The following is a 25,784-nucleotide window of genomic DNA, read 5'->3' on the forward strand; positions in this document are numbered from 1 at the left end:
TCACGTGTCCCAGCACAGTGTAAGAAGACAGGGGACACTAACAGTCGTGGATGGCTTTGACTGATCACAGGACCACATCCATATGCCTGAACTTCCATATTGACATGTTAGTGCTTAATGAGAATCTTTTTATAAAAAGTCTGCAGTTTTACTAAGTGGTGCCTGTTCTGTTTGTTTCTCTCTTTTGAACGTCGATGCGCAGGCGCCGTATAGAGCCGCACCGATGTTCGGCTTCTTTCGGGCACTCGTGACGCGATGTATGCGACCGTCGGAAGCCTGTCGGAAGCCTGTCAATCAAATAGGAACGCCCAGTCCCGAAGACCATACCCGGAAGCGGCGGAGAAGATCGCTCTCTAAAACGGTAAGTACTGCTTCGATTTTAAAAAAACAACCCGATTCCCCTTGACAAAATGAGCATCGATCTAATGTTAAAAAAAAAATTTGGGTGAACTCCCGCTTTAACAGAGAGTCAAAAGAGCCATGATGTATATTTCCATTCCTGCTTGAGACTAGGCTCACATATGTGCGATGCAGGAACCAGCGCGATTACAGCTGTATGACTGAACTTGCACTGCACAGACATCGCCTGTGATCGGCACCTGCGGTGCTTGTGCGAATCACATGCGGTGTCTGCGATTGCACATAGGCTGAAGAAGCAGATTCTTTGTGCGTAACACATCAAGCTTCAGTCTGCCGAATACCCTGTGTTGTGACAACATATTATTAAAGGGAAAAAAATTAAAATGAGATTAAAAAAATTGATGCACAGTATATCAGTATATGTACAGGAAGTTCCATTGCTTATGGATAAAGGCACATAGAAATGTACTAGCTTGTAAAGAAAAATAATAATTATTTTGTTCATTTAAAGTATACTGTTTGTGATTTATACATATGTAAAAAATAAAGCTGCATGAAGTATATACTAATCTGTGTAGATTAATTGGGCAGTTGGTCAAAAGGAACATATATACATCTCTAACATTATTTTTCTTTTTGGTGTGGATTTTCCTGCAGACATTGGCTTTTCAGGTGAACTCCCTGTGACCTGTACAGCTCTTGTGACTGAAAAAATTGGAGATAATATAAATGCCACTGACTACGGATTTTAGCATTCCGCCTACCAAACACAGACTGTAGAATGAAGCCTCGTACACACGACCAAGGAACTCGACGGACGAGACACATCGTTTTCCTCGTCGAGTTCCTTGTTAGGCTTGTCGAGGAACTCGACAAGCTTGCTTTGCGTACACACTGTCAAGACAAAATCTCCTCGTTCTCAAACGCGGTGACATACAACACATACAACGGCAGGGGAAATTCGATTCCACTGGCTAAACTCTTGGGGCTGCTTTTGCTAATCTCATGTGTTTGCGTGTTAAGTAAAAGTTTGTTAAGAGACGATTTGCACTTTTCAGTCTGTTACAGCTTGAAAAATGTGTTTTTCTCGATTACAAATGCTACTTTTACTCCCATCTCATACTTTATTCTGAGCAAGCGCGGGTTTCTTAGCATACAGACGCTCGAGTTTCTCGTCGGAAACCAGTCCGACCAAGAACTCGACTAGCCAATTTGAGACTCCCATCGAGGAAATAGAGAACTTGCTCTCTTTTTAGCTCGTCGAGTTTCTCGACAGTTTCCTCGACGAAAATGTACACACGACCGGTTTCCTCTGCAAAAAAATATCTCCCAGCAAGTTTCTTGCTGGTTTTTGCCGAGAAACTCGGTCGTGTGTAAGAGGCCTGAGACATTCAAAAAACTGAACTCAAGAAACAGCTAAATACATAGCTGAAGTGCATACATTGTATATGTGAACTGTTCTATCTTTCAAAGGATTGCAGATTGAGGATCCATGCACACTGGCTTAAAAATGGCTGCTTCTACAGGAGTTTTGTGTTCTGCCTGTAGAAGCAGCTCCATGTTATCCTATGTGTCCATGCACATTAGGAAACACACAGGCATATTTTGAGATCAGCATTTACGGGCAGGAAAAAAAAACCTCCTGGTTTGAGTTTTTGGTTAGAGCTTTCTCCAAGAAAAAAATGCTAAACTCGCCTAAACTCTGTACAAAAAAGCTCTATATGAGCATTTATTTCTGCCAAGGGAACTGTTTTTTTTTTTTAAATCCCAGTGTGCATAGAGCCTTAGGGCTCATGTACACAAAAGCTTCTAAACGTAAGTGTTTTTGCCAAAGATCCTAAACTCAACTCTATAAAATAAAAGCCTATGTGTCCATGTACACATAGGCTTTTACAAGAGGTTCAACCTCCCTCTCCTGAACACGGAAGAATCACGTTCAAGATAAAAAAGCTTTGACCACCGGTTGCAAAACGCGGAAAAATCACGTTAAAATCATTGTGTGATTTTGCCACGTTTTGTGTTTTACCACGGCCAGCGGTCAACGTAGTCTGTACACTACCAATCCTAAACTTGCGTTTAGGAGCTTTTAGACTTTTTTTTGGCAAAGCTCTTAAACTCAACTCCATAAATACCTACTCAACTCCATAAAAGCCTATGTGTCCATATACACATGGGGGTTATTTACAAAAGGCAAATCCACTTTGTATTACATGTGCAAGCTAAAATGCTGTTTTTTTTTTTTCTTGCATGCCCCGCTCGGATCTACAGTGACTGCATTTCCAAGTGCAATTTCCCTTTAGTAAATCACCCCCATAGTTTTTAAGATCATTTAGAAGCTGCTGCGGTTAGGGGAGGTTCCACTTCCCTCTCCTGACTGGCCAGTGGTCAGAATAGGCTATGTGTACATGAAGCGTTACAGCCTGTCAAGGACTTATTTTAATCTGTGACTGAGCAATAAAGAGGCAGCAGAACTATGCAAAATAATAGGGTCCTGATTGTCTCAGAACACTGCTTTGTTCTCTCCCAGACTTAGCTGCTGTACAGGGAATTGCACTACGCTAATATAAAGACAGATTTAGATTCTTATGCTAGGTGTTTGTAAATAATAAATGTAAGGGGAATTCTACTTCACTCATTCAGCATGTAATGGTCAGCCCCACCTCACTGTCACTGCACTCCCCCACATCTCCTTTCATCTGCAGAAGTGCTAGGAAATACTCAGCGTTTCTGGGTATAGGAAAGCAAGTGACCTTTTCATTTATTTCCAGGATGCAGTGCCTGAGCCTATCACACATTGCCTGAGTGGCAATTTGTTAAGCCTGTCACATGATGGAAGGGAGAGGGTCATTAACCTTGTGTACACTTCATCACGGACCAAGGAGCTTATAAAAAAAACTCAGCACTGTCACAGGTGAACAAAGTGGTTGGAGAACAGAGGGAAGGAAGGAAGATATAAAGGGAGCCAGTGAGACAGATCCTCCTGTCATCAAAATCACAAGGAGATCAGGGTTAATTATTAATTATTTTAAATATTATTGTAATTTTAAAATAAATACTACTTGTCAGCTTATCTACTCCCTTTACCTTTTCAATAGGTGGTCAGAGATAGAGAAACTCTAGATTATCTATCCTATGATTCACACTAGAAAAATATGACCATACTGCAATACGAAATGTCTTTTGTCATCACTGACACAACATCCTCAATGGGGTTTATTTGCTATAGCGCAAAAATCAATGGTCGCAAAATGGCCAAATTAATGTGAAAATTCATTCACTATAGTGCTCAGGAAGAAATAGTCACAAAATCAAATTCACTATAGGTCACAGACAACAGAGACCATCTAAATCAGTAGTCATGATCGAAACACATGAATTTCACATGGAAATAATGTTTAGAGCATGATATGATAGCCTAAATGTTATGCTGAAAAAATGTATATATAAACTGAAATATGATTGACAGTGTGAGAAGGGATAAATTCCCCCTCTTTCTACAACTATGTACCAGCACAAGTGTGCATGCTCAGACATGCAAAATAGTCACCATTTACCCCCATTTATTTCTGGGTGCTATAGTAAATTCTCAAATTCGCGTGTGGCTAAAACGCGGCTGCGAACATGAAAATGTGTGTTATATAACCAAATGCAGTTTTTTAACCATTGCTTATAATTGTACAATTGTTACTTCGCACAAAAAAATGCATTTTAATTTTGAGATGAACTGTTTATTTCTCAAAAATAAATTGGCCTTGCTAGGTTTTTATGTTGCTTCTTCTTCTTCTTCTTCTTCTTCATATGTTTAAAAAAAAAATAAGAATGCTAGTAATGTGTAATGTTTTGGTTAAATATATTTTCTCTGTCTCTCTCACTTGTTGCTCTCCATCTCACAAAAATCAAATCTGAAACTCTCATAGGTGTCTTCACAAACCACACACAATACCATTGCTGATGCTAATTTTAAATGAGTCACAATTTTGTGTGTTGTTTAGTACTTCCAAATGATCATAATTTGACCCCCAAAAATGTGATATGTGTACCAACAGCAGAAATCAAAATGTCATTCCCAAAACTCAGAGGGTAACATCACTATTCTATACTCACACACCAAGAACCACCAAATATTACAGTATAAATCAAGAAACATAACTCCTGACTGATGTCATTTCACAACCTATAAGTATATGTCCAAAGAAATGCAGTATTTGAGTATATATGTGTAGGAGGTTTCCACCTCCATTGCAAATCGTGCCATATGTTTTCAATAGGCAAAGACATTAATCAGTTTTAAGAATTCCCCACCAGCACAAATTGCAGCCTTTTAACAAGCAAAACGCCCCCAAATTAGAGATGGTTCAGCATTCTGACAGTAATCAGCCATACCCAGTTTTCAAAACAGATGGCATATGCCAGAAACAGGTTGTTCAATGGTTCTCCGGCCTTCCACAGTACATGTGCATTGATTAACTTATTGCACCCCTGGGACTTAGGACTGTTTGACACCACATAGATGCAGCCTCCATCCGTGTGGCAGCACAGTGACTTCTGCTTAGCAGCACTGTGGTCGATGGTTCGGATCCCAAATATGCTGCTACCTGGCTAGAGGTTTCCTATGTGGTTTTAAAGGGTTTTTTTTCCATCAGTGATTTCATTTTTGATGGGGTTCACATAATGGAAACCCAAGAAATTACATTATAAATCAAGTGAGTGGGGGTTTGCACCACATCTATAACTGTGTGTTTTGGGGGAGATATGGATGTATATGTTTTTTGTGAGCCTGCACACATATTTTAATGTTGTATGCTGATGATGAATGACGAATGCTCTTTGTCAACAATTTGTGTGAAGCAACCCTCACAAAGTTGTAATTTCCTGTTTTATACCCTCCACATGCCCAACAACGTACAAATAATTTTTTTAGATCTTTGAAATCACTAATCATGGCCAGAGCCTTAGACATTTGTTATTTGTTTGCCAAAAGAGTGTCAAAATGTAGAAACCACAAGAGACAGTTTTTGACAACTCTTTTATTAAAAAAGAAGAAGGCAATATACATCCACTGTCCACCACGTCACCCGACGGACCTGAAAAATAGAAAAAACAAAGTTCCACCTCAATGTGAGGCCTCCCACGACTGCTGTCTCTTTGCTTTGGCAGCTGTTATATTGGCAAGAGAGAGGCCACCAAGTGTCGTAATGGGTGACCCATCCCCCTTCTGACGTCATGTGCCATCAAGTGACATCAGAAGGGGGGCAGGTCATCCAGTTGCCTCACCAGGTGGCCCCACCCTTGCCTTTATAACAGCTGTCAAAGCGAAGAGACAGCAGTCTGCAGGAGGCATCCCATAGATGCAGAACTTTGCTTGTTTTTTTAAATTTTTCAGGTCCATCGGGCGGCACTTTTTTTCCTTTTTTAATAAAATAATTGTCAAAAACTGTCTCTTATGGTTTTTACATTTTGACACTATTTTGGCGAATGGGTAAGGGTACTATGTACCCGATACCTATTCTCATAGGGGGGGGGGGACAGGATCTGGGATAATAGGGTAGTATTATTTAAAGAATGAACATAAATTATTACTGCTTTATATTTTCATAAAAAACAAAATTAACAAACTCGGTAGCAATTGGCACTTGCAAATTTTCGGATATGCCGATTTGATATTTTACAAAGGCATGTTTGCCAGTATTAGCACGCTTTTTTCATTTGCATGTTTGCCTAGTTGAAGTACTAATTGGCTTAATTGGGCATCACTAAATTCAGAGCGACAATTACTACCTGTTTGTCTTAGTAAATCAACCCTAATGACTTCATTCCTTTATTCCCTAACACTACCTGCTATTCTTGACCACCACATTGCTCATATATGGCTAAACAACCCTTTTTTTTTCATTTGCTAGGGTTTGCTAAGTTAACTTCATTTGAAGGACTTTACTTGGAATGCCCTACACGCAAACACCTGATATCAGACACCTATAGACATTTGAACACATTTCTCACCGACTCCATTCCAAAACATAAATATATGCCTAAATGGGAAGCTTCTCTAGGTCTCACTCAAGAACTTTTAGAACTGAGAGTATATAGGAGTCAATGCCAATAAAACATCAATATGGATATATAGTTGTTGGGCTGCTAGGCAAACTTAGTTGTTGGCTTCTGCTGTTATCACAGGAGCAGTGAATGTTTGGTTTGGTCTGCTCAGAAATTCACAGGCTGAGAGTTTGGCTACATCTCCCTGCTTCTATGAGAGAAGCTGCTTTTTAGAACTTAGAGTGGGAGGATTCAAATTTTTATTCTGAAGGTGGGCTCAGGAGAAGCCAGGTTACTGTTAAATAATCTAGAGCCTTGAGGAGATTGTCTTTTTTCTCCATGTGGTGATGGATCTTCAGGCTGAGAGAAATAGGGGACTGCTTATCCCTGATTCCCCTGCCCTCTCGCCCACCCATTTGGGTTGGAGACTGAACTACCATGTTGGAGGCTGCATCTCTTGACTGGCTACTGGACTAATCTCCCATGGACAGATCCCATTGACTTGTTCTCTAACCCCCATAATCTGTGAACAGAACCTAAATCCTGTGCTGCAGTTTATCCATGGCTTCCAGCTGTGAATGTTTGAACTGTTCCAGTCTGCCTATTTGTGCATGTTTTTTTAACAATAAATTACAAAATGACATCCCCTAGACTGATTTATGAGTGAACGGACTGTAGCTGTGTGCCTGGCTGCCTTTGCACTATTTGGGAAAGAACATACTGCGGCCCCTTCAGGGATAGAGCTACATAAAGACAATCAATATAACATTCTTTACAATTAGATCACATTCCAGAGCTCCTCCATACCACTAACACATCAATTCAGTCTAAGGCCTCATACACACTTTTAGGTTTTCAGATTTACCATAACCATGTAGTGCAAGGGCCTGCCGAATTGCATACAAATTGAAACTCTGATGCCGCATACACACGATCGTTTTTAATGTAATTGAAAAAACAATGTTTTTCTCGACGTGATACTTGTCAAGCCTGCCTTGCATACACACGATTGTGAAAAAAATGCTCGAGCAAAGCGCAGTGACGTACAACACATACGACGACACTATAAAGGGAAAGTTCCATTCGGACCATTCGGATTCCACTCAAAACTGATCCAGTGCTTCAGATGTGAATATGGCTGTGCATGGCCTTAGCCAGCACTGCTCTGGCCATACCCCCTTAGTGGCATCTTAGCCCACATATGTCCACAGAGTGGGTGGGGGTTGTTTTTGTCAGGGGTCACAGGACAAAGCAACAGAGCCTCTTTAAGTTATTCTGTCCTCTTTATGTAAATGGACATGTTAATTGCAGTTTTTGTAGGAAAGTAAAGGGGCTAATGTAATTAAAATAGGATTTGTCTTAAAGTTTATGTTAGGGAAACAAAATTATTCAGTACATTTCTCTAGAATATGCACATTTCCCCAAATATTTCTCCTTTAACTGCTGGAAGTACAGCAAGAAAACTTTCTGACAAAAATCCAGTAAGCTACCAACTTACTGTTTTGGCTAACAACAGGGTGATGTTTGTGCAAGTCCCAACCAGTGTTGCCAGCCACACCTGCTGGAATATAGAGCTTTTCCTATCCTACACTCTTCACTGTCCCTTTTCACATGCATAGGTTGATTTATTTTCCAGCAAAACAATGTTGCTGCCTTGACTTTCGAGAGCTTCTCAACACATTGTATGTAGCGAAAGGGCTGTTGGGAGATGTTGTTCTGGGGGTATGCCTAGATCAATAGAAACCAATGTCCCAACAGCTGCCCCTGAAAGAATTTTACAAGTCTTATTATAATGTCACAGGAAAAATAAAAGCTCTTACTTACTACAGGAACAAGGTAAATGAAGAAAAAAAGTAATGGGGCATGCTCTAGAGGGAGAGAGGAGGATTTTGGGTATTGCTGTGACATACACTTTAAAGAAATTAGGACAAGCCCCTTAGTCTTATTCATCAACATAACCAGACAGAGCTGTATGTGTGAGTCACAGTTAAAAGAGAAGGATGGCCAAAGCTTTTTCTTGCCACACTCCTCTTCTGGGTGACAGGAGTGCACTTACTTTTGCTTTCCTGCTACCCAGAGTCGGGCAAATAGCACACTATTGCCGACTGTCAGCTGATGTCACAGAGCCGCTACAGGCTCCTCACCATTTTGTCAGGATTCTCCTAACTGCTTGATTGACAGCTGACTCCATCTCTCAGCGCATGGCTGAGAGCCGAAGCCAGCTGTGCCCATCCTCACCCCAATTTGGCTCTCCAGGGAGCACTGCAGGAGTAGAGTAGAGTGCAGAGCAGTGGCTGACAGAACTGAACTGATCAGCAGAGATGTAGAGATGTTTGTTTTTTTACACACCCAAAACTTCTTCTTTAGAGCCGGTTCACACAGGGGCAATACGACTCTGGGCGCGACTTTGCGAGGCGACTTCAGCTCAAATTTAGTGCAACTTCAGCACGACTTCAGCGTGACTTGGGGCGACTTACAAGGCGACTTCAAGTCGCTTCCAGGACAGGTGACTTTGCCAGTGGCCAATCAAACAGTAATCAGCTCTGTGGGAGGGAGGGGTTTGCCTGAGAAAAATAGTTTCTCTTCCTGTAAAGTTGCTTCAGTTAAGACAGGGGATCCGACTTGGAGGCGACTTCCATTGAAATCAATGGGTATAAGTTGCCTAGAAGTCACCTTGAAGTAGTACAATAACCTTTTCTAAAGATGGAGCGACTTCAGTAGTGTACATTAAGACAGCTCTCATTCACTTCCATTTAATTTGTGATGTCGCGCAACTTGGGGCCACACAAGTCGCCCCCCAGGTCACGGTAGTTTGAACCGGCTCTAAACTTCTTGTTTTGTTGTGTTCTCCCAAATTTTGATCCAGTCCATGACAAATTTCTCAACTATGTGAAAATAGTAAATACATTCCTTCTGATATGGAACAAAAATGGATTGTCTGACAATGTCTTGATATATAGTAATTAGTATTTAAATTAGTATATTTATGCTTTGGAACAAAACATACCAAAATAATAGGTATTGCTGTTCATTTTCTAGGAGGATTTTTTTTTAGTGGGGCCTACAGCCAGACTGACAATACTAAATATATATATATGTATTTTCTTTACAGATGCCTACACAACCGCAGAGGTGACGTATGTATGGACACGCAATGCCACAGAGTCAGTTGTGGTAGCACCAGATGGCTCAAGATTAAATCAGTATGTCCTCTTAGGACATTTAGTTGGCAAAGAAACCATTAAGTCAAGCACAGGTTAGTTAAATTGCTTTAATCATAGTAATTTAATTGTATTTGTGTTCTATGAAATATATTAATTATAAATAATCAAATCAAACAGGTCTAGAGCAGATGTAGCTTCTCTGTAATGGAAATGGTAGAAATGACTTTCGCAGCTTGTCATCCGCTTCATGGATTTACATTTTAATTCTGAACACAGCAACCAAAGTGATCCAGTCAGTGCACAGTGTGAATTATGAATACAGTGTGAGTGTGAATTATACTAGTGTACAACTGACAACTGCTTTAGCTCGGGCACTCAGCAGTCCTAGCAACTGCCTATCCATTTTGGTGTTAATATGTGAAAAAAAAAATGGAAAATAGTAAGTGTAAATGCTGAAGCATATAATACATGCTTACACAGGTTGTTTGAAATTATTTGAAATCTCTTGCTAAAACATCATTATCACGAGACCTTTTATTGACATGTCTAAATACGAAGGCCCAGATTCACAGCCGAGATACGACGGAGTATCTCAGATACTCCGTCGTATCTCTCAGAGTATCTATGCGACTGATTCATAGAATCAGTTACGCATAGATAGCCCCTAGATCCGACAGGTGTAATTGTTTTACACTGTCGGATCTTAGGATGCAATACTGTGGCCGCCGCTGGGGGGAGTTTGCGTCGTAAACCAGCGTCGGGTATGCAAATTAGTAGTTACGGCGATCCACGACGGTTTTTCGCGTTCGCTACGTCGCTGCTAGTCTAGTTTCCCGTCGCAAAGTTAGTCGTCGTTTTTGGTGCCCTAACTTTACACAGCACACGTATGTGCTGTATAAAGTATGTCCGTCGTTCCCGCGTCGAAATTTGAAAATGTTTCCTTCTTGCGTAAGACGTCCAGGAATACGGAAGTACGCTACGCACGTCGCCGTTCGAAAAAATGACGTCACTTCGCGCAATGCACGGCGGGAAATTCAAAAGGGAGCATGCGCAGTAGGTCTGGCGCGGAGCGCGCCTAATTTAAATGGCACACGCCCCTTTGAATTACGCGGGCTTACGCTGGAGGCCGCCGGCGGAAGTTTTCTCGTAAGTGCTTTGTGAATCAGGCACTTGCAATGAAAACTTGCGGCGGTGTAACGTATCTACGATACGTTACGCCGCCGCACTTCTACGTGAATCTGGGCCAAAGAGTATTTTTGGTTAGAATAAACTTACAGATTTCAGTTTAAGGTGAAGAGCAATCATGCAAAAAATGGCGAGCTTATTGATATAAAGGTAGAGCTTTGCTAGTATAGGAGTGCTGGACTTCCTTGGTGTTGTCAGTGGGTTTTAACATTAGTATGTTCTCTAAGTACAACTAAAGGCAAAACTTTTTTGTTTAGTTTTGGATTGAGTGCAAAGGGATTTAAAAGCTTGTCCCTCCTTTTTACTGTCTGTGCCGCCCGTTAAAGAGATTCACCCTCTCTATATGTTCTGTTTATCATTGAAAGTGAAAGTAAAAGAAAGTCCCAAATTTTGGGTTGTCCCCAAAAAAGTAATAGAGCAGAAATCTTAAAATGGGGACACTAGTTCTGGTGACTTGGGGGTCCCTTAATTTGCAGGGGTTTCCTCTTACTTCCTGTTTGGCTGTGGGATAGGAAGTGAAGGAAATTCTCTGCTATGGGACACAGATGGCAAAAACTTTTTTGGCATGGGTTATAGCCATCCCTTGCTATTTTGCCATTCAAAATGAAAAAAAAAGAAGGATTTCACCATGTCAATACAGTGTGTTGTCACCACATCCCTATGTATATAGAAGAAAAGAAAAGCCCCCTCGGTTGGGACTTTATGGGAAACAACCACACATGGATAAGCAAAAATATTTATTGTTGGTACATAAAATCATTTAATCATTTAAGCATGAAATGTTCATTAAAACGACATATCACAAGCAAGTACAAAAAGCAAACATACAGTAGGTGTTTGTGATATTGTGCTTTTAGCACGACAGCGTCGCGCTGATACTCGGCGACAGGGTGCCGAGATCTCGCCGACATCTCACACTCACTGGAATAGTGACAGCACATCCCAGCAAGCGCGTCATAGAAGCGACGGGAGATCCGACTTGGATTCCCGCCAATTCTACACGTGTGCGGCGTTTGTTATGAATCCTGAGGGGGAAGTCCCCGCCGGATTTTAAATAAAAATCCGGCATGGGTCCCCCCCTCAGGAGCATACCGGGCCCTTAGGTCTGTTATGGGTTGTAAGGAGAGCCCCCCTACGCCGAAAAAAACGGCGTAGGGGGTCCCCCTACAATCCATACCAGACCCGTATCCAAAGCACGCTACCCGGCCAGCCAGGAAGGGAGTGGGGACGAGCGAGCGCCCCCCCCCCTCCTGAGCCGTACCAGGCTGCATGCCCTCAACATGGGGGGGTTGGGTGCTCTGGGGCAGGGGGGCGCACTGCGGCCCCCCCCACCTCAGAGCACCCTGTCCCCATGTTGATGAGGACAGGGCCCCTTCCCGACAACCCTGGCCGTTGGTTGTCGGGGTATGCGGGCGGGAGGCTTATCGGAATCTGGGAGCCCCCTTTAATAAGGGGGCCCCCAGATACCGGCCCCCCACCCTAAGTGAATGAGTATGGGGTACATCGTACCCCTACCCATTCACCTGCAAGAAAAGTGGTAAAAACACAAATAAACCACACAGTGTATTAAAATATTTTATTTTTCTGCTCCGGAGGCCGCCCCCTGTCTTCTTTATTAGCTCTTTTACCAGGGGGGCTTCTTCTTTGACGTCTTCGGGTGGGTGGGGGCCGCCGTCTGGTTCTCTTCCACCGCCGGGGGGGGGGGTGGCTACGTGGGTAGGTATCACATGGGTAGGTACAGAGCATGATGGGACTGTGAGGCCTATATAGGTCCGATGCAAGGCGCGCATCCGTCATTTCAGCGAGGAGGACCGGCGTGGCAACATCGGGAGAAGGAGAGAAGTGAAGAACATGACGTCAAAGCACGGAAGAAGAACTCATCACAGCACGGAAGGAGAAGACGTACATCACGGAAGAAGACACCGGACAGCGAGACGAAGAACCGGGGTGCGCCGAGTCAACAACGGAGAGCGGCGAAGACAGAAGGAGAACCCCGGAGAGTTGAGAAGACCCGTCGGGATAGCGGAAGAAGAAGAGCCCCGCCGAAGACGCCGGAGGAAACCCGCCGGGGGGGTGGGGGCTTTTTTAAAAGCCACCCCCCCCGGCGGTGGAAGAGAACCAGACGGCGGCCCCCACCCACCCGAAGACGTCAAAGAAGAAGCCCCCCCTGGTAAAAGAGCTAATAAAGAAGACAGGGGGCGGCCTCCGGAGCAGAAAAATAAAATATTTTAATACACTGTGTGGTTTATTTGTGTTTTTACCACTTTTCTTGCAGGTGAATGGGTAGGGGTACGATGTACCCCATACTCATTCACTTAGGGTGGGGGGCCGGTATCTGGGGGCCCCCTTATTAAAGGGGGCTCCCAGATTCCGATAAGCCTCCCGCCCGCATACCCCGACAACCAACGGCCAGGGTTGTCGGGAAGGGGCCCTGTCCTCATCAACATGGGGTCAGGGTGCTCTGAGGTGGGGGGGCCGCAGTGCGCCCCCCTGCCCCAGAGCACCCAACCCCCCCATGTTGAGGGCATGCAGCCTGGTACGGCTCAGGAGGGGGGGGGCGCTCGCTCGTCCCCACTCCCTTCCTGGCTGGCCGGGTAGCGTGCTTTGGATACGGGTCTGGTATGGATTGTAGGGGGACCCCCTACGCCGTTTTTTTCGGCGTAGGGGGGCTCTCCTTACAACCCATAACAGACCTAAGGGCCCGGTATGCTCCTGAGGGGGGGACCCATGCCGGATTTTTATTTAAAATCCGGCGGGGACTTCCCCTTCAGGATTCATAACAAACGCCGCACACGTGTAGAATTGGCGGGAATCCAAGTCGGATCTCCCGTCGCTTCTATGACGGCTCTGTATCCATCGCGGCAAGCCAGCTCGGCGCTGGCTCCCGCGATGGGGCTCGTAGGTGCTCAATCTCGCTGAGAAAGAGCGAGATTGACACAAAATCAAGTTCACCTACTGTATGAAAAAAAAGACAAAAAAACATGACAGATTACATAGTTAGCATGATGTATTAAAAAAATACTCTCCAGTATTAAAGTAATATCTCCGGTACCCAGATATTAGTTTAATACCGGAGAGTATTTTTTAATACGCCATGCTAACTATGTAATCTGTCATGCTTTTTTGTCTTTGTTTTTCCTTATTTTTGCTTTTTGTACTTGTCTGTCTTTTTAATGATCATTTCATGCTTAAATGATCGAACGATTTTATGCACCAACAATAAATATTTTTGCTTATCCATGTGTGGTTGTTTCCCAAAAAGTCACAACCGAGGGAGGTTCTCTTTTCTTCAAAAACAAAAAACAAACAAGCATACTCACCTGGACAGCTGCAGCACCAATCCCAGCTGCATCTGTCGCCCACCGCCTCTAAGACCGAGAACTGAGCGACCAAACACTGCTGATCACTCAGCTCTCGGTCCTCAGCCTGAAGTGGACCTGCACAAAATTATATATCTGATGTTAGGTCCACTTTCATGAACAGCTGACTGAATCAAGAATTAAAAAAAAGAAAACTTTAGACTCATTAATCCTATCATTTTATTTGTACCACAATTAAAAGCAGCACTGTAAATTTTATTATATAGTGTTTTTTCTGGTGCAAGGTAATACACACCACTATATATTTTTTTTTTTTTAATTTTAAGAAAAATAATCTTTCCTTATTATGTGAGCAGTTTTTACTTGTGAAAGTGAATGCATAATTGTTTGTTGTGTGTAATATATTTGGTTACCCAGCCTGTTGTAATATGGTGGCTGGGTGGGAGCCCCCCGGTTCCAGGAGGATGTCATATGATGCGCCTTTGTGGATCAATCTGTATACGGGACACAGTGGGTGACAGATCGGTTTACCAGGCCAGCCTCAGTATCATGTGATCACTGTGACCAATCACAGCAATCACAAAAAAAATTGTACACAACGCATGGCTTCCATTCAAAGCTATTAATCGTGTAGTATTGTGATCTCAGTGATTAGTCATAGTGATTGCATGGTACAGAAAGGGGCAATAACAGTGCAATGTACGCTGTGGCCAATCACAGCTATTCCAACAGTATATAACAGTATATAATGACTATGAATTGATGCCAAAAATGTTTGCTTATAACATCATTACTGTTATAAGCAATAATAGCTTTAAAGAAAAAAACCCTGATCATTTCCCCAGAGTACTATAGTGTCACTATGGAAACCCTCACTGCTCTGATCATAGTAAGAAAAAATGGTTTGAAAAAAAAAGGAGAAAAAAATGTATAAACAAATTAACAAAAATTAACAAAAAAATGATATATATATATATATATATATATATATATATATATATATATATATATATATATATATATATATATATATACACACACGGTATCTATCTATCTATCTATCTATCTATCTATCTATCTATCTATCTATCTATATATATATAGATATATATATATATATATATATATATATATATATATATATATATATATATATAGTAAGAAAAAATTGTACACGGTATATATCTATCTATCTATCTATATATCTATCTATCTATCTATCTATCTATCTATCTATCTATCTATCTATATATATATATATATCTATATAGATATATATATATAGATAGATAGATAGATAGATAGATAGATAGATAGATAGATAGATAGATAGATATATAGATATCTATATAGATAGATATATATATATATATTTTTTACATACTGTCACCAGGCAGTATCCGTGATCACCACTACGCCAGTCATATGATGACTCTGTACTGTTCTGGTAACAGTATGTAAACAAAAGTGAAACAATTTTTTTTTTATTATTATTATCATTATTATTATTATTTATTTATTTTTCAAACAATTGTGACAAAAAAATTACAACCTCAAAAAACTCACTGGGCCATTTCCACATAGAAATGGATAGGCGCAGCGTATCAGAGATTCACGGACGACTTACGCAAAAAAAAAAAAAAATTCGACGCGGGAACGACGGCCATACCTAACATGGCAAGTCTATCTATACGCCGCAAAATACCAGCTTTAACTATACGCCGGAAAAAGCCGACTAGAGACGACGTAAGAGAATGCGACGGCCGCGCGTACGTTCGTGGATCGTCGGAAAAAGCTAATTTGAATGAATGAATGAAAAACGTATAAAGCGCGGCGCATGCGAACTGAATCGCTTCTGGGCGCTAGTTGTTCGTGTCTCATGACATCAAAAGAGCAGAGTTTTGATCCGTCTTCTGAAAGTCAGGTGGTTTTCCTCCAACCGAATGCTGGTTGGTAAAGCGTTCCATAGTCTAGGACCCTGAAAAGCAAACCTTCTTTCTCCTTTGGACTTGTATTTGGTTTTTGGTACCCTGACCAGATTTTGGTCGGTGGATCGCAGAACGCGATTCGAATTGTGAGGTTCTATCTTGTCGCAAAGATATTGCGGAGCCTTCCCATGGATGCACTTATGTGTCAGGCAGAGTGCTTTAAATGCAATTCTGTCTTTTACTGGCAGCCAGTGAAGGGTTCTCAACGAAGGTGAGATTGATTCCCATTTTTTTTTCCCAGTCACCAGTCTGGCGGGCGTATTCTGAACGACTTGCAGACGGGAGATTTGGTACTTTGGGAGTCCGAGGTACAGGGCGTTAGCATAGTCCAGTCTGGAATTCACGATTGTTCCCACCACGACTGCTACGTCTTCTTTGGGGATAAATGGAATAAGTCTGCGTAGTAGGCGCAACAGATGGTGCGCTCCGCTGACTACTGACCCTATTTGTGCGTCCATTGTCATGAAGGTGTCGAAGATGACCCCGAGACTTTTGACTTTGGAGCTAGGGGTGATGATTTGGCCCAGAATGGGCGGGGGTGTCCAGGTTGTTGCCAGTTGACTCTTTCGGCTGGCGTGAAACATAAGGAGTTCTGTTTTTGAACTGTTGAGTTTAAGATAACTCTTAGTCATCCAGTTTTCTATCAAAGAGAGACATTTCTCTAAACTGAGATGATGATCCTTTTTGTTGCAGATGCGAATCGTCTGCATAAGAGTGATAGAGTAGTTCTTGGCTACTGATAATATCAAAGAGAGGGCGAAGATAGATGTTGAAAAGCACCGGTGACAGGGGGGATCCTTGGGGGACTCCACATGACACCGTGCGCTTTTCCGACGTGAAAGAACCCAATTTAACTGTTTGTGATCGGTTTTCAAGAAAGGAAGAAAACCATGGTAAATCACCTTCTGCGACTTCTGCTATCTTGGCTAGTCGCATCAGTAACAGTTTGTGGTCTACCGTGTCAAAGGCTGCGCTTAGGTCCAGCAGAACCAGGAGACAAGATTCTCCTTCGTCTGCGGCCTCGAGGGCATCGTCCCATATTTTGAGTAAGGCCGTTTCTGTCCCGTGTCCGGGACGGAAGCCTGATTGTAATGGATCCAGTAGATTGTGGGTATCTAGATGCTGTTGCAGCTGTTGTACCACTACTTTCTCCATTATCTTGGAGAGAACATTTAGGCCTGTTATGGGACGGCGGTGAGTTGGGTCCTTGGGATCCAGGTTAGGTTTTTTCAAGATGGGCTGGATTGTGCCCTCTTTCAACAGGGATGGCACTGTGCCTTCCTTAAATGACTGGTTTATAAGCTGTGTGATGGGTGGTGCCAGGATGTCGGCACATTCCTTCAGCAGTTTGGTGGGGATGATATCATTGGGCGATGTGCTGTTCCGCAAAGCACCAATGATATTTTTTGTGGTATCGATGGAGATCGGTTCCAGAGTGAACTTTGTTGATTGTAGAGCGTTTCTGTGGGTGTTTTGTGGTTGATTGACGGTGGGGTTGAGGGGGGTATTGTTTTGCATGATGCTTTCCCGGATTCTTTCAATTTTGTTGATGAAGAAATCCGATAGTTCATTGCAGAACTCTTGGGTGTCTGAGTTGGGGACTTCAAGACATCCTGGATTCATGGTCTGGGTGACCATCTTGAAGAGTTCGCGGGGGCGGTTTAGGGCGCTGTTAATCGCCATAGAAAAATGATGTTTCTTGGCTTTGAAGATTTCTTTATGATATCGTGTTGTTATTGCCTTGTAGATGATGAGGTTATCCTCTGCAGGACTTCTTTTCCAGGCGGCTTCCGCCCTTCTGCGCTCTTGCTTCAGAAGCGACAGCTGGTTGTTGAACCAGCCGGACTTTCTTTTTCGGATGCAGGCTTTGCGTTTCGGTGCTACTAAATCGGCTGACTGTAGCAGGGCTGCGTTTATGGCATCCAGTGTATCTGCGGCTGTTTGATGTGGATGGATTGTTTTGATTCTGTTTCCCAAGGTAGATTTGAAGAGTTCCGAATGGAGCTTCTTCTGAGATCTAGCCCAGTGTATTGTCACCGGCTTGGGTGCTTTTATCACTGGGGGAATTTTGGAGATTATGAAATTAATTGCATGGTGGTCTGTCCATGGCAATGGTTCATTTTCTAAAATGCTTATTTTCAGATTTTGTCTGAAAATTAGGTCGAGTGTGTGACCTGAAGCATGTGTTGGCCCGCCTATAAGTTGCTGTAGCCCTAATCCCTCCAGGTGATCAATGCAGGCGTCCGCAATGGGATCCTGTGCGGAGTTGGCCCACAGATTAAAGTCCCCGAGCAGCAAAAGGTGTTTGCTGTTAAGGGTATAAGTGGATATAAACTCCGTTAATGATGGCAAAAACTGCGATTTTGGCCCAGGTGGCCTATAGCAGAGGAGAATGTGAACAGTCTCCTGGGGGGAAGTTTGAAGTTGAAGAGTAAGGGTTTCCATGAATGGAAGAGGATTTTGAAGGGCTGGCTTAGTGATTGTAATGCGATTCTTGTGGATCACCGCCAGGCCTCCTCCTCTTTGCCCTATTCTGTTTTCCGTTATAATGCGATAGTTTTCTGGCACCAATTCTCCGAGAATGGTGTTGCAGTCGTCTGAGAGACAGCTTTCTGTAATAAAGAGGCAGTCTAGATCGTTTTGTAGTAAGAAATCGTGGATTTCTAATCGGTGTTTTACTGCCGATCTTGTGTTGATCAAAGCACTCGATATGTGCTCGAGCTGGGTTAAATAGTTAAAATTTTTGATGGTCGATCGTCGATCGAATCTCAAAAGTTGCTCTATTTTTAAGGCCTTTTTGGTGACGGCTGGTAATGCTGTTGCGAATTGTCTCAGACCCCGAATAGAGTCCGCAGAGTATCGCAGATTAGCCATTGTCGCCAGTCACATTGTCGTCAGTCTTTCCTAATTGCGGCGGCCGCGAATGAGGCCTGGTCTGGCGCGGATGCGGGAAGAGCCGCGAGGCGCCGGACGTGATGGGTGGAAGACTGTCCAAGTGAGCCGTCACTCGTTGAGTCTTCACTCCCCGATTGGTCCAGAGGAAGGCGAAAAACCCCAGGCGTGCTGTGCCAATCTGCAGCGATCGGGGGAAAAAATTCCTTCCTGACCCCTTAACGGCGATCGGTGCAACCCTGGATCAATTGGCTAGGGGGGTGTGGTGGACCCTGCCTGGCTGCACTATCCCTGGGGAGAGCCGACTCGTTTGAGAGCGTCCTGCTCTCACTATCCCTGGGGTGAGCAGACTAAGATGAGAGCGTCTGCTGCACCGCTGAATCTATATAGCAAGAGTTCCAACTTTATTAGCTGCAAGCTTGTTCTGGATCAGTGATTGAAAAAAATAATGAAGACTCCGGTCTTACCTCCTGTTTCAAACTCCTGGTTTTTAACTCGCACTTTTGATCAAAGAATGCACTTCTGATCAGAGAGTCCACATGTGAAGCCACCATCAACTGGGAGCATACCCGACATGGAAAACGATGTGAACTCCACCCAGCGGACGCCGAAGTATTGCATCTACGTTCCGAAGGCGTACGAAGCCGTATGCCTGTCGGATCAAACCCAGATGCCGTCGTATCGTGGTTTGAGGATTCAAACTAAAGATACGACGCTGGAAATTTGAAAGTGTGGATCTGGCCCACTAAGTCTCTAATTGTATAACTACTCTGTAGTATGTCCAAAGCATGTGGACCTGTCTGCCTGTATAATTTTTCAGATTACTCCCAGCATATAGCCAGGAGCCTGCTAGCACAAGTCAGGCAACCTTCAAATGTTAGAGTAGGCTAGTTAAAGGAGAGGGTCCCCTTTCACAACATGTTACACCTTGAATATGGATGTAACATGTTGTGATGGGACAGCTCCCCCACTTTGACCAGTATGGGGGGGTCTTCTCCTCCTGCTAGCTGTCACAAAAAAAAAAAAAAAAAGCCTGTGCGGGGCTCCCTCACCGTGTCACTTATTCAGTGTTCTGTAAATGGGAAAACTACGAAACCCAAAAGCCTTAACGGCATCGGTACCATAGTATATACGCTGCTTGTGTTCTGTGAAGGCAGCCAATTCGTCAGTCGCCAATTACTACTGCTGGGGAGTCACTTGAAGAGGCGTGGTTGGAGATTTTGGAGGTTTGGAGTTTTCAGCAAAGCATCAGCCCTCTTCTCCGTCTTCACTGGCTGTGATTGACAGCAGTGGGAGCCAATTACTTTTGCTGTTGTGTCTCAGCCAATGAGCCAATGAGAGTCCTGGGAGAGCTTCTCCTCCCCTGCACATATTTGGCAAAAAAATAAATAAAAAACTCACTATGCCTCTTACTAAATACCCCAGTCTACTTTCTAAAAAGGGGTCATGTGTTTTTGTTTTTTTACTCTCCTGGCATTTTAGGGCCTCGAGAAATGAGATCGGTATATCATAACTGATCAATTTTCTTATGCAGATTTGTAGAAATGAGATCGGTATATCAGAACTGATCAATTTTCTTAGGTAGATTCAAGTACCTATGCCTAACTTTGCGGCGGCGTAGCTTACGCCGCCGTAAGTTAGCTAGGCAAGTACATGATTCATAATGTACTTACCTGCTAAGGGCGCCTAATTCAAATGTGTGTTAGGGGGGCGTGTTGTATGCTAATTGTGCTTGACCTTACGTTTTTCATGTTTTCTTTTAACTGCGCATGCGCCGGGCGCCTACATTTCCCAGTGTGCATTGCGGCTAAGTACGCCGCACGGGCCTATTGATTTTGATGTGGACGTAAACTACGTAAATCCCGATTCACGGACGACTTACGCAAACGACGTAAAAAAATTCGAATTTTGGCGCGGGAAGGGCGGCCATACTTGACATTACTATTCCAATAGGGCCTAGCTCTAACTTTACGTGGCCTATCTCTTACGTAAACGGCATACAAGTACTGCATCGGCCGGGCGTACGTTCGTGAATCGGTGTATCTCCTCATTTACATATTCTACGCCGACCGCAATGGAAGCGCCACCTAGCGGCCATCCAAAATATTGCAATCTAAGATAGGACGGCGCAAGCCGTCGTATCTTAGATATGTTTAAGCGTATCTCTGTTTGAGCATACGCTTAAACATAAGTCGGCATAGATTCTGAGTTAGGTCGGCTTATCTACTGATAAGCCGGCCTAACTCTTACTGAATCTACCTAACAGTGTGTATATATATATATATATATATATATATATATATATATATATATATATATATATACCATAGTTTGTAGACTCTAGAACTTTCACAGACTAAATAATATACACTGATTTGGGTTATTTTTTACCAAAGATACGTAGCAGAATAAATTTTGTTCTAAATTTATGAAGAAAGAGTATTTATTTGCCGATATAGCAAAAAAATAGAACACCCAATGATGATTAAATACCACCACAATAAATGTCAGTCTAAAACAAAATGATAAACATTAATTTGGGTACGTTGTTGCATAACTGAGTAATTGTCATTCAAAGCGTAACAATGCTGAAAGCTGAACATTTTTTCCTGGGCAGGAAGGGGCTTTGAAGTGTCCAGCATTGAAGTGGTTAAATATGCTTAATTCTAATAATGGTTCACTATCTCATATTAATTTTCATTACCAAATGATTTGTATTACATCAGAGAGAGCATACACTCAATAATGGTGCATCCTGTACTCTTTTGTATGCCTTTTTTATTTAGTAATCAATGCTATATACTGTGGACAGTGTGAAATGAATTCTGATTTGGAATGTTTCTGTCTGGCAGGAGAATACACAGTTATGACAACACATTTTCACTTGAAGCGAAAAATTGGTTATTTTGTGATTCAGACCTATCTCCCTTGCATCATGACCGTCATCTTGTCTCAGGTGTCATTCTGGTTGAATAGGGAATCTGTGCCTGCAAGGACAGTCTTTGGTGAGTACAATCTGTAAACATTTTTTGAAACTGGACGAAATTAGGACATACAGAAGAATGATGTATTTGGGTTAGCAGTCTAAAGTGCTGCTGGAATGTTTTAATGAATAAGAAAACCAGATAACACTAATTGATCGATACATGCTTAAATATTTTTAGTTTCAGTAATTGCATACTCCTATTACATTTTATTTATCTTTTCTTTATTTCTTAAAAATTATGTCATTGTCCTATATTGATAGCCATCATAATAGCATTAGCTTATTTAGTAGTTGTCATTGCTTTATTTTCCCCACTCCATGACATGTATGCTTTGCTTCTTCACCTAATCTCCCAATCTATCAGTGAGCAGTAAGGATGATCCGAATGCTCCTGAGTTCCCAGAGATTCAATGAACCAAGCTGAAGTTCTAAATGTTAATCTGAACACATTTGAGGTCAATAGACACCCAATCAGTAAAATCAGTCTCTGGCCATTTTCAAGGCTAATAGACATAGAATTGTCAAAAAAGGATATGGGGAGCTAGACACCACTATGGGGGACATATACCAATGCAATAAAAATGTAGAAAATACAAATTGGGGAACAGCTGTTTGATAATGCCTGAAGAGAAATATTAAGAATACGCAATAAAATAACTTGTTTGGAGGATGTCCTAATCCTGTAAAATGTATGCAATGTACTACAACAAAAGTGACATTTACAAAGAAAAAAATATAATTTAAATTGCTGGCAAATTACATTTACTGGCCAGCTTTTTTAAATGTAAATAACGCCATGCCCCCCCCCCCCACCAAGTCTACATAAATAAATGCCCCCCCCCACCAAAATACATACCAAACCCTAATAAATAAAGGCCCCGTTCAGATGGAGCAGAATACATCAAGCGGATCCACCTGCTCAACGGGGGATATATCCGCTGATCCCCACTGAGCAGGTGGATGACAGGTCCATGTCCACTCCACTATGAAGAGTGGACATGGACACAACTCGCTGTTCTCTATGGGGTGGTCGGATGGAAATGGACTGTCATCAGATCCGTCGGAACGATGGCAAACGTATCCCCATCTGTCTGTTTTTAGTGGACCGGATTGGATCGGATGTCCACTGACAACTTCCGCTCCATAGAGAACAATGGGTGGTCTGATCAGGTCCCCCTGAAAGACGGATAGGCATACCTGATCAGTTCGCTGGTGTGAAAAGGGACTAAGGGTCCCCATGCTCTTTTTTTTCTTTTAAGAGGCTGTTAGGGACATGTAAATAACAAGCATTTTTTTCCCCCTAAAATGTCCCTTTTGCTGTAGTACAGCCCTAAAAGGGAACTGTTATGGATTGAAGTGAAACCCAATACAAACAATTTAAATTAACATTGTGGGATCCCTCCCAAAATCTAAACCAGGTCTTATTTCCTGACTGCCAGCAAACAGTGCCCCCCCCTCTCCTGAAGCATACCAGGTTACATGCCTTCAACAGGCTCACAGCAGGGGTTCCGGTGCACCCCTATGCTCTGTTTCAAGGATGAATCTGAGCTTAATGTCACTTGAAGCTTCAAGCTCACTGCTCAAAAATGTACATGAGTCTGATACACACACAAAAGCAAGAAAAAATACCCAAAGGATTTTAGCTCAATGGTAAATGGGGCCTGGAGGTTAAGAGAGGGAATTAGCGCTGATTAGGGTTAACTACGGTTTAAAAATAAGTAACTTTTTAGTATGTAAGGTCAGGGGCGTACCAATAGGGTGGCGGGGGGCGGTCCGCCCCAGATACCACACATTGGGGGGTGTCAGTAGCCGAGTGACTTCGCTTTGTGGGGTGCACTCCATGCCCAAGTCGGGTGATACTGTCCAATCATCCCAAGACATCCCTGCTGGGTCTAGCTGTTCTATTTCCCTTTAGGTGTTTTTTAGAACACCCCCATTGCCACGGCCGCAATGGACTAGTCCAGATAGTCCACTCGTTTTATTGACTGAATTCCCTCCTGCTAGCTCCGCCTCCACCCACCACTGCAGCCTCAGCCTGTGTCTGTCATCTCTCTCCTCTGGGCGGCTCAGCTGCTGCTTTCACATACAGACACAGGCAGTGAGGCAGGATCAGGAATCGAATCCATCTGGACCTCCCAAGTTACTCCTTAGCAGAGGCTGAGTCTGAGAGCCTGAGTCTAAGAGCCTGAGGCTGGACAACAGTGGTGAGCGGGGGGGGGGGGGGTCTGATTCAGTAAATGTTATAAAAAATTGAAATAGGTTTAAGTAAATTAATAACTTATTTTCCAATGTTTTTTTTAAGTTGATATAAAGTTTACAAATTCGTGCAATAAATGTTCTTGAAAACATGAAAAAAATTGTGGGTGTTTTTCCAGTTAAAAGTTGTGGGGGGGGGGGGGATGCCAGATGTAGGTTTCCCCCCGGGTGCCAAATGCGCTAGGTACGCCCCTGTGTAAGGTTGCTCTAACGGACATCATATGCAGATCAAAAGTAACTCCTTTGATCTTAATATTAATAAACAGAGCAAATACTAAACAATATTGTTACTTCATATTTGCATCTACGCAGTGGTTACAATCACTCTAGAAATTACAGCTGTCATGTTGACAGTGGGAAATCACCTTACTTCACTCTGCCTCTGCTCCCCCCAAACATTGGCCCACCACAGCAGTGATAGGATTTTGTTCCCCTGCCACCATCACACACGCCTCAACTGCCTTTCTGGAAGACCGCCACAGAGTTTCCTTCCATAGGCTGCAGAAGATGTGACCACGGTAAATATCTCTGCTCCAAAGCCAGGTGCTGAAACTGTGTTGACTTGTAATGAGCAAATGCTCTGGAGATGAAAAGGAAGTTTTTACATACATTTTCTGTTGCCTAAGTCAGCTGTTATAAACAATTGAATTTAAAGTGCCATGTTACGCATTTACAGAAATGTATACTAAACTATGAAATGTGCATGTACGTTTAATCTATTAATTACACAAGACATACACAATGAGAGGATGGAAAAATGTTTCCAATGTTTTCCAGCTTCCTGGCCTTGGCAAAATGCCTAAAAATTGCCCCAAATTGTCCAAACATTTTCCACAATCCAACAAGTGGGTCAAGCCTACTTTTTTTTTACACAAAGCCACAGTTTTTTGTGCAACATTTAAACCAGCTGCAGGTGTCCTAACAACCACTGATATCACCAGCTGATGAAGAGCATGTCTGATGCTCATATATTGCCCCCACTCGGTCAGCCCTGGGGTCACGTTAGCTGAGTGAGAGAGAAGAGAAACACTGGAATGTTATTCACTACCAGTGTGCAAAGGTGTACAGTATTTGTAAGAATACTTCACCTCTAATTTTCACCTCTAATTTTCGCAATAAAAATCGCAGATCGCCGCCATTACTAATTCTGTCCCTTATTTTGTAGGCGCTATAACTTTTGCGCAAACCAGTCGCTTAGTGCGATTTTTTTTTTTTACTAAAAATATGTAGAATACGTATTGGCCTAGACTGAGGATAAAAAAAAAATTGCGCTATTTATTATAGCAACAAGTAAAAAAATGTATTTATTTTTTCAAAATTGTCGCTCTATTTTTTTTATAGCGCAAAAAATAAAAACCGCAGAGGTGATCAAATACCACCAAAAGAAAGCTCTATTTGTGGGAAAAAAAGGACGTCAATTTTGTTTGGGAGCCATGTCGCACGACCACGCAATTGTCAGTTAAAGTGACGCAGTGCCGAATCGCAAAAAGTCCTCTGGGCAGGAAGGGGGTTTAAGTGCCCAGTAAGGAAGTGGTTAAAGGATGCCACCCCTAAAAAAAAAAGTTGAGAAGCCACATCATGGTGTTTGTGAGTGTACAAA

The 25,784-nt window shown here is 42.7% G+C and overlaps 1 protein-coding gene across 1 annotated transcript in view; it reads left to right on the forward strand.

Annotated features, from left to right (window-relative positions):
• The window catches only part of GABRA2 (gamma-aminobutyric acid type A receptor subunit alpha2), a 273,826-nt gene that overhangs the window by 199,642 nt on the left and 48,400 nt on the right, over nt 1-25,784 (forward strand). The window contains exons 7-8 of the mRNA XM_040334997.1: nt 9,506-9,649; nt 21,795-21,947. Coding sequence (XP_040190931.1) covers nt 9,506-9,649; nt 21,795-21,947 — 297 coding nt within the window. The remainder of the gene's footprint in view (nt 1-9,505; nt 9,650-21,794; nt 21,948-25,784) is intronic.

The sequence above is a fragment of the Rana temporaria genome, chromosome 1 (genome assembly GCF_905171775.1).
Source record: "Rana temporaria chromosome 1, aRanTem1.1, whole genome shotgun sequence".
Lineage (NCBI taxonomy): Eukaryota > Metazoa > Chordata > Amphibia > Anura > Ranidae > Rana > Rana temporaria.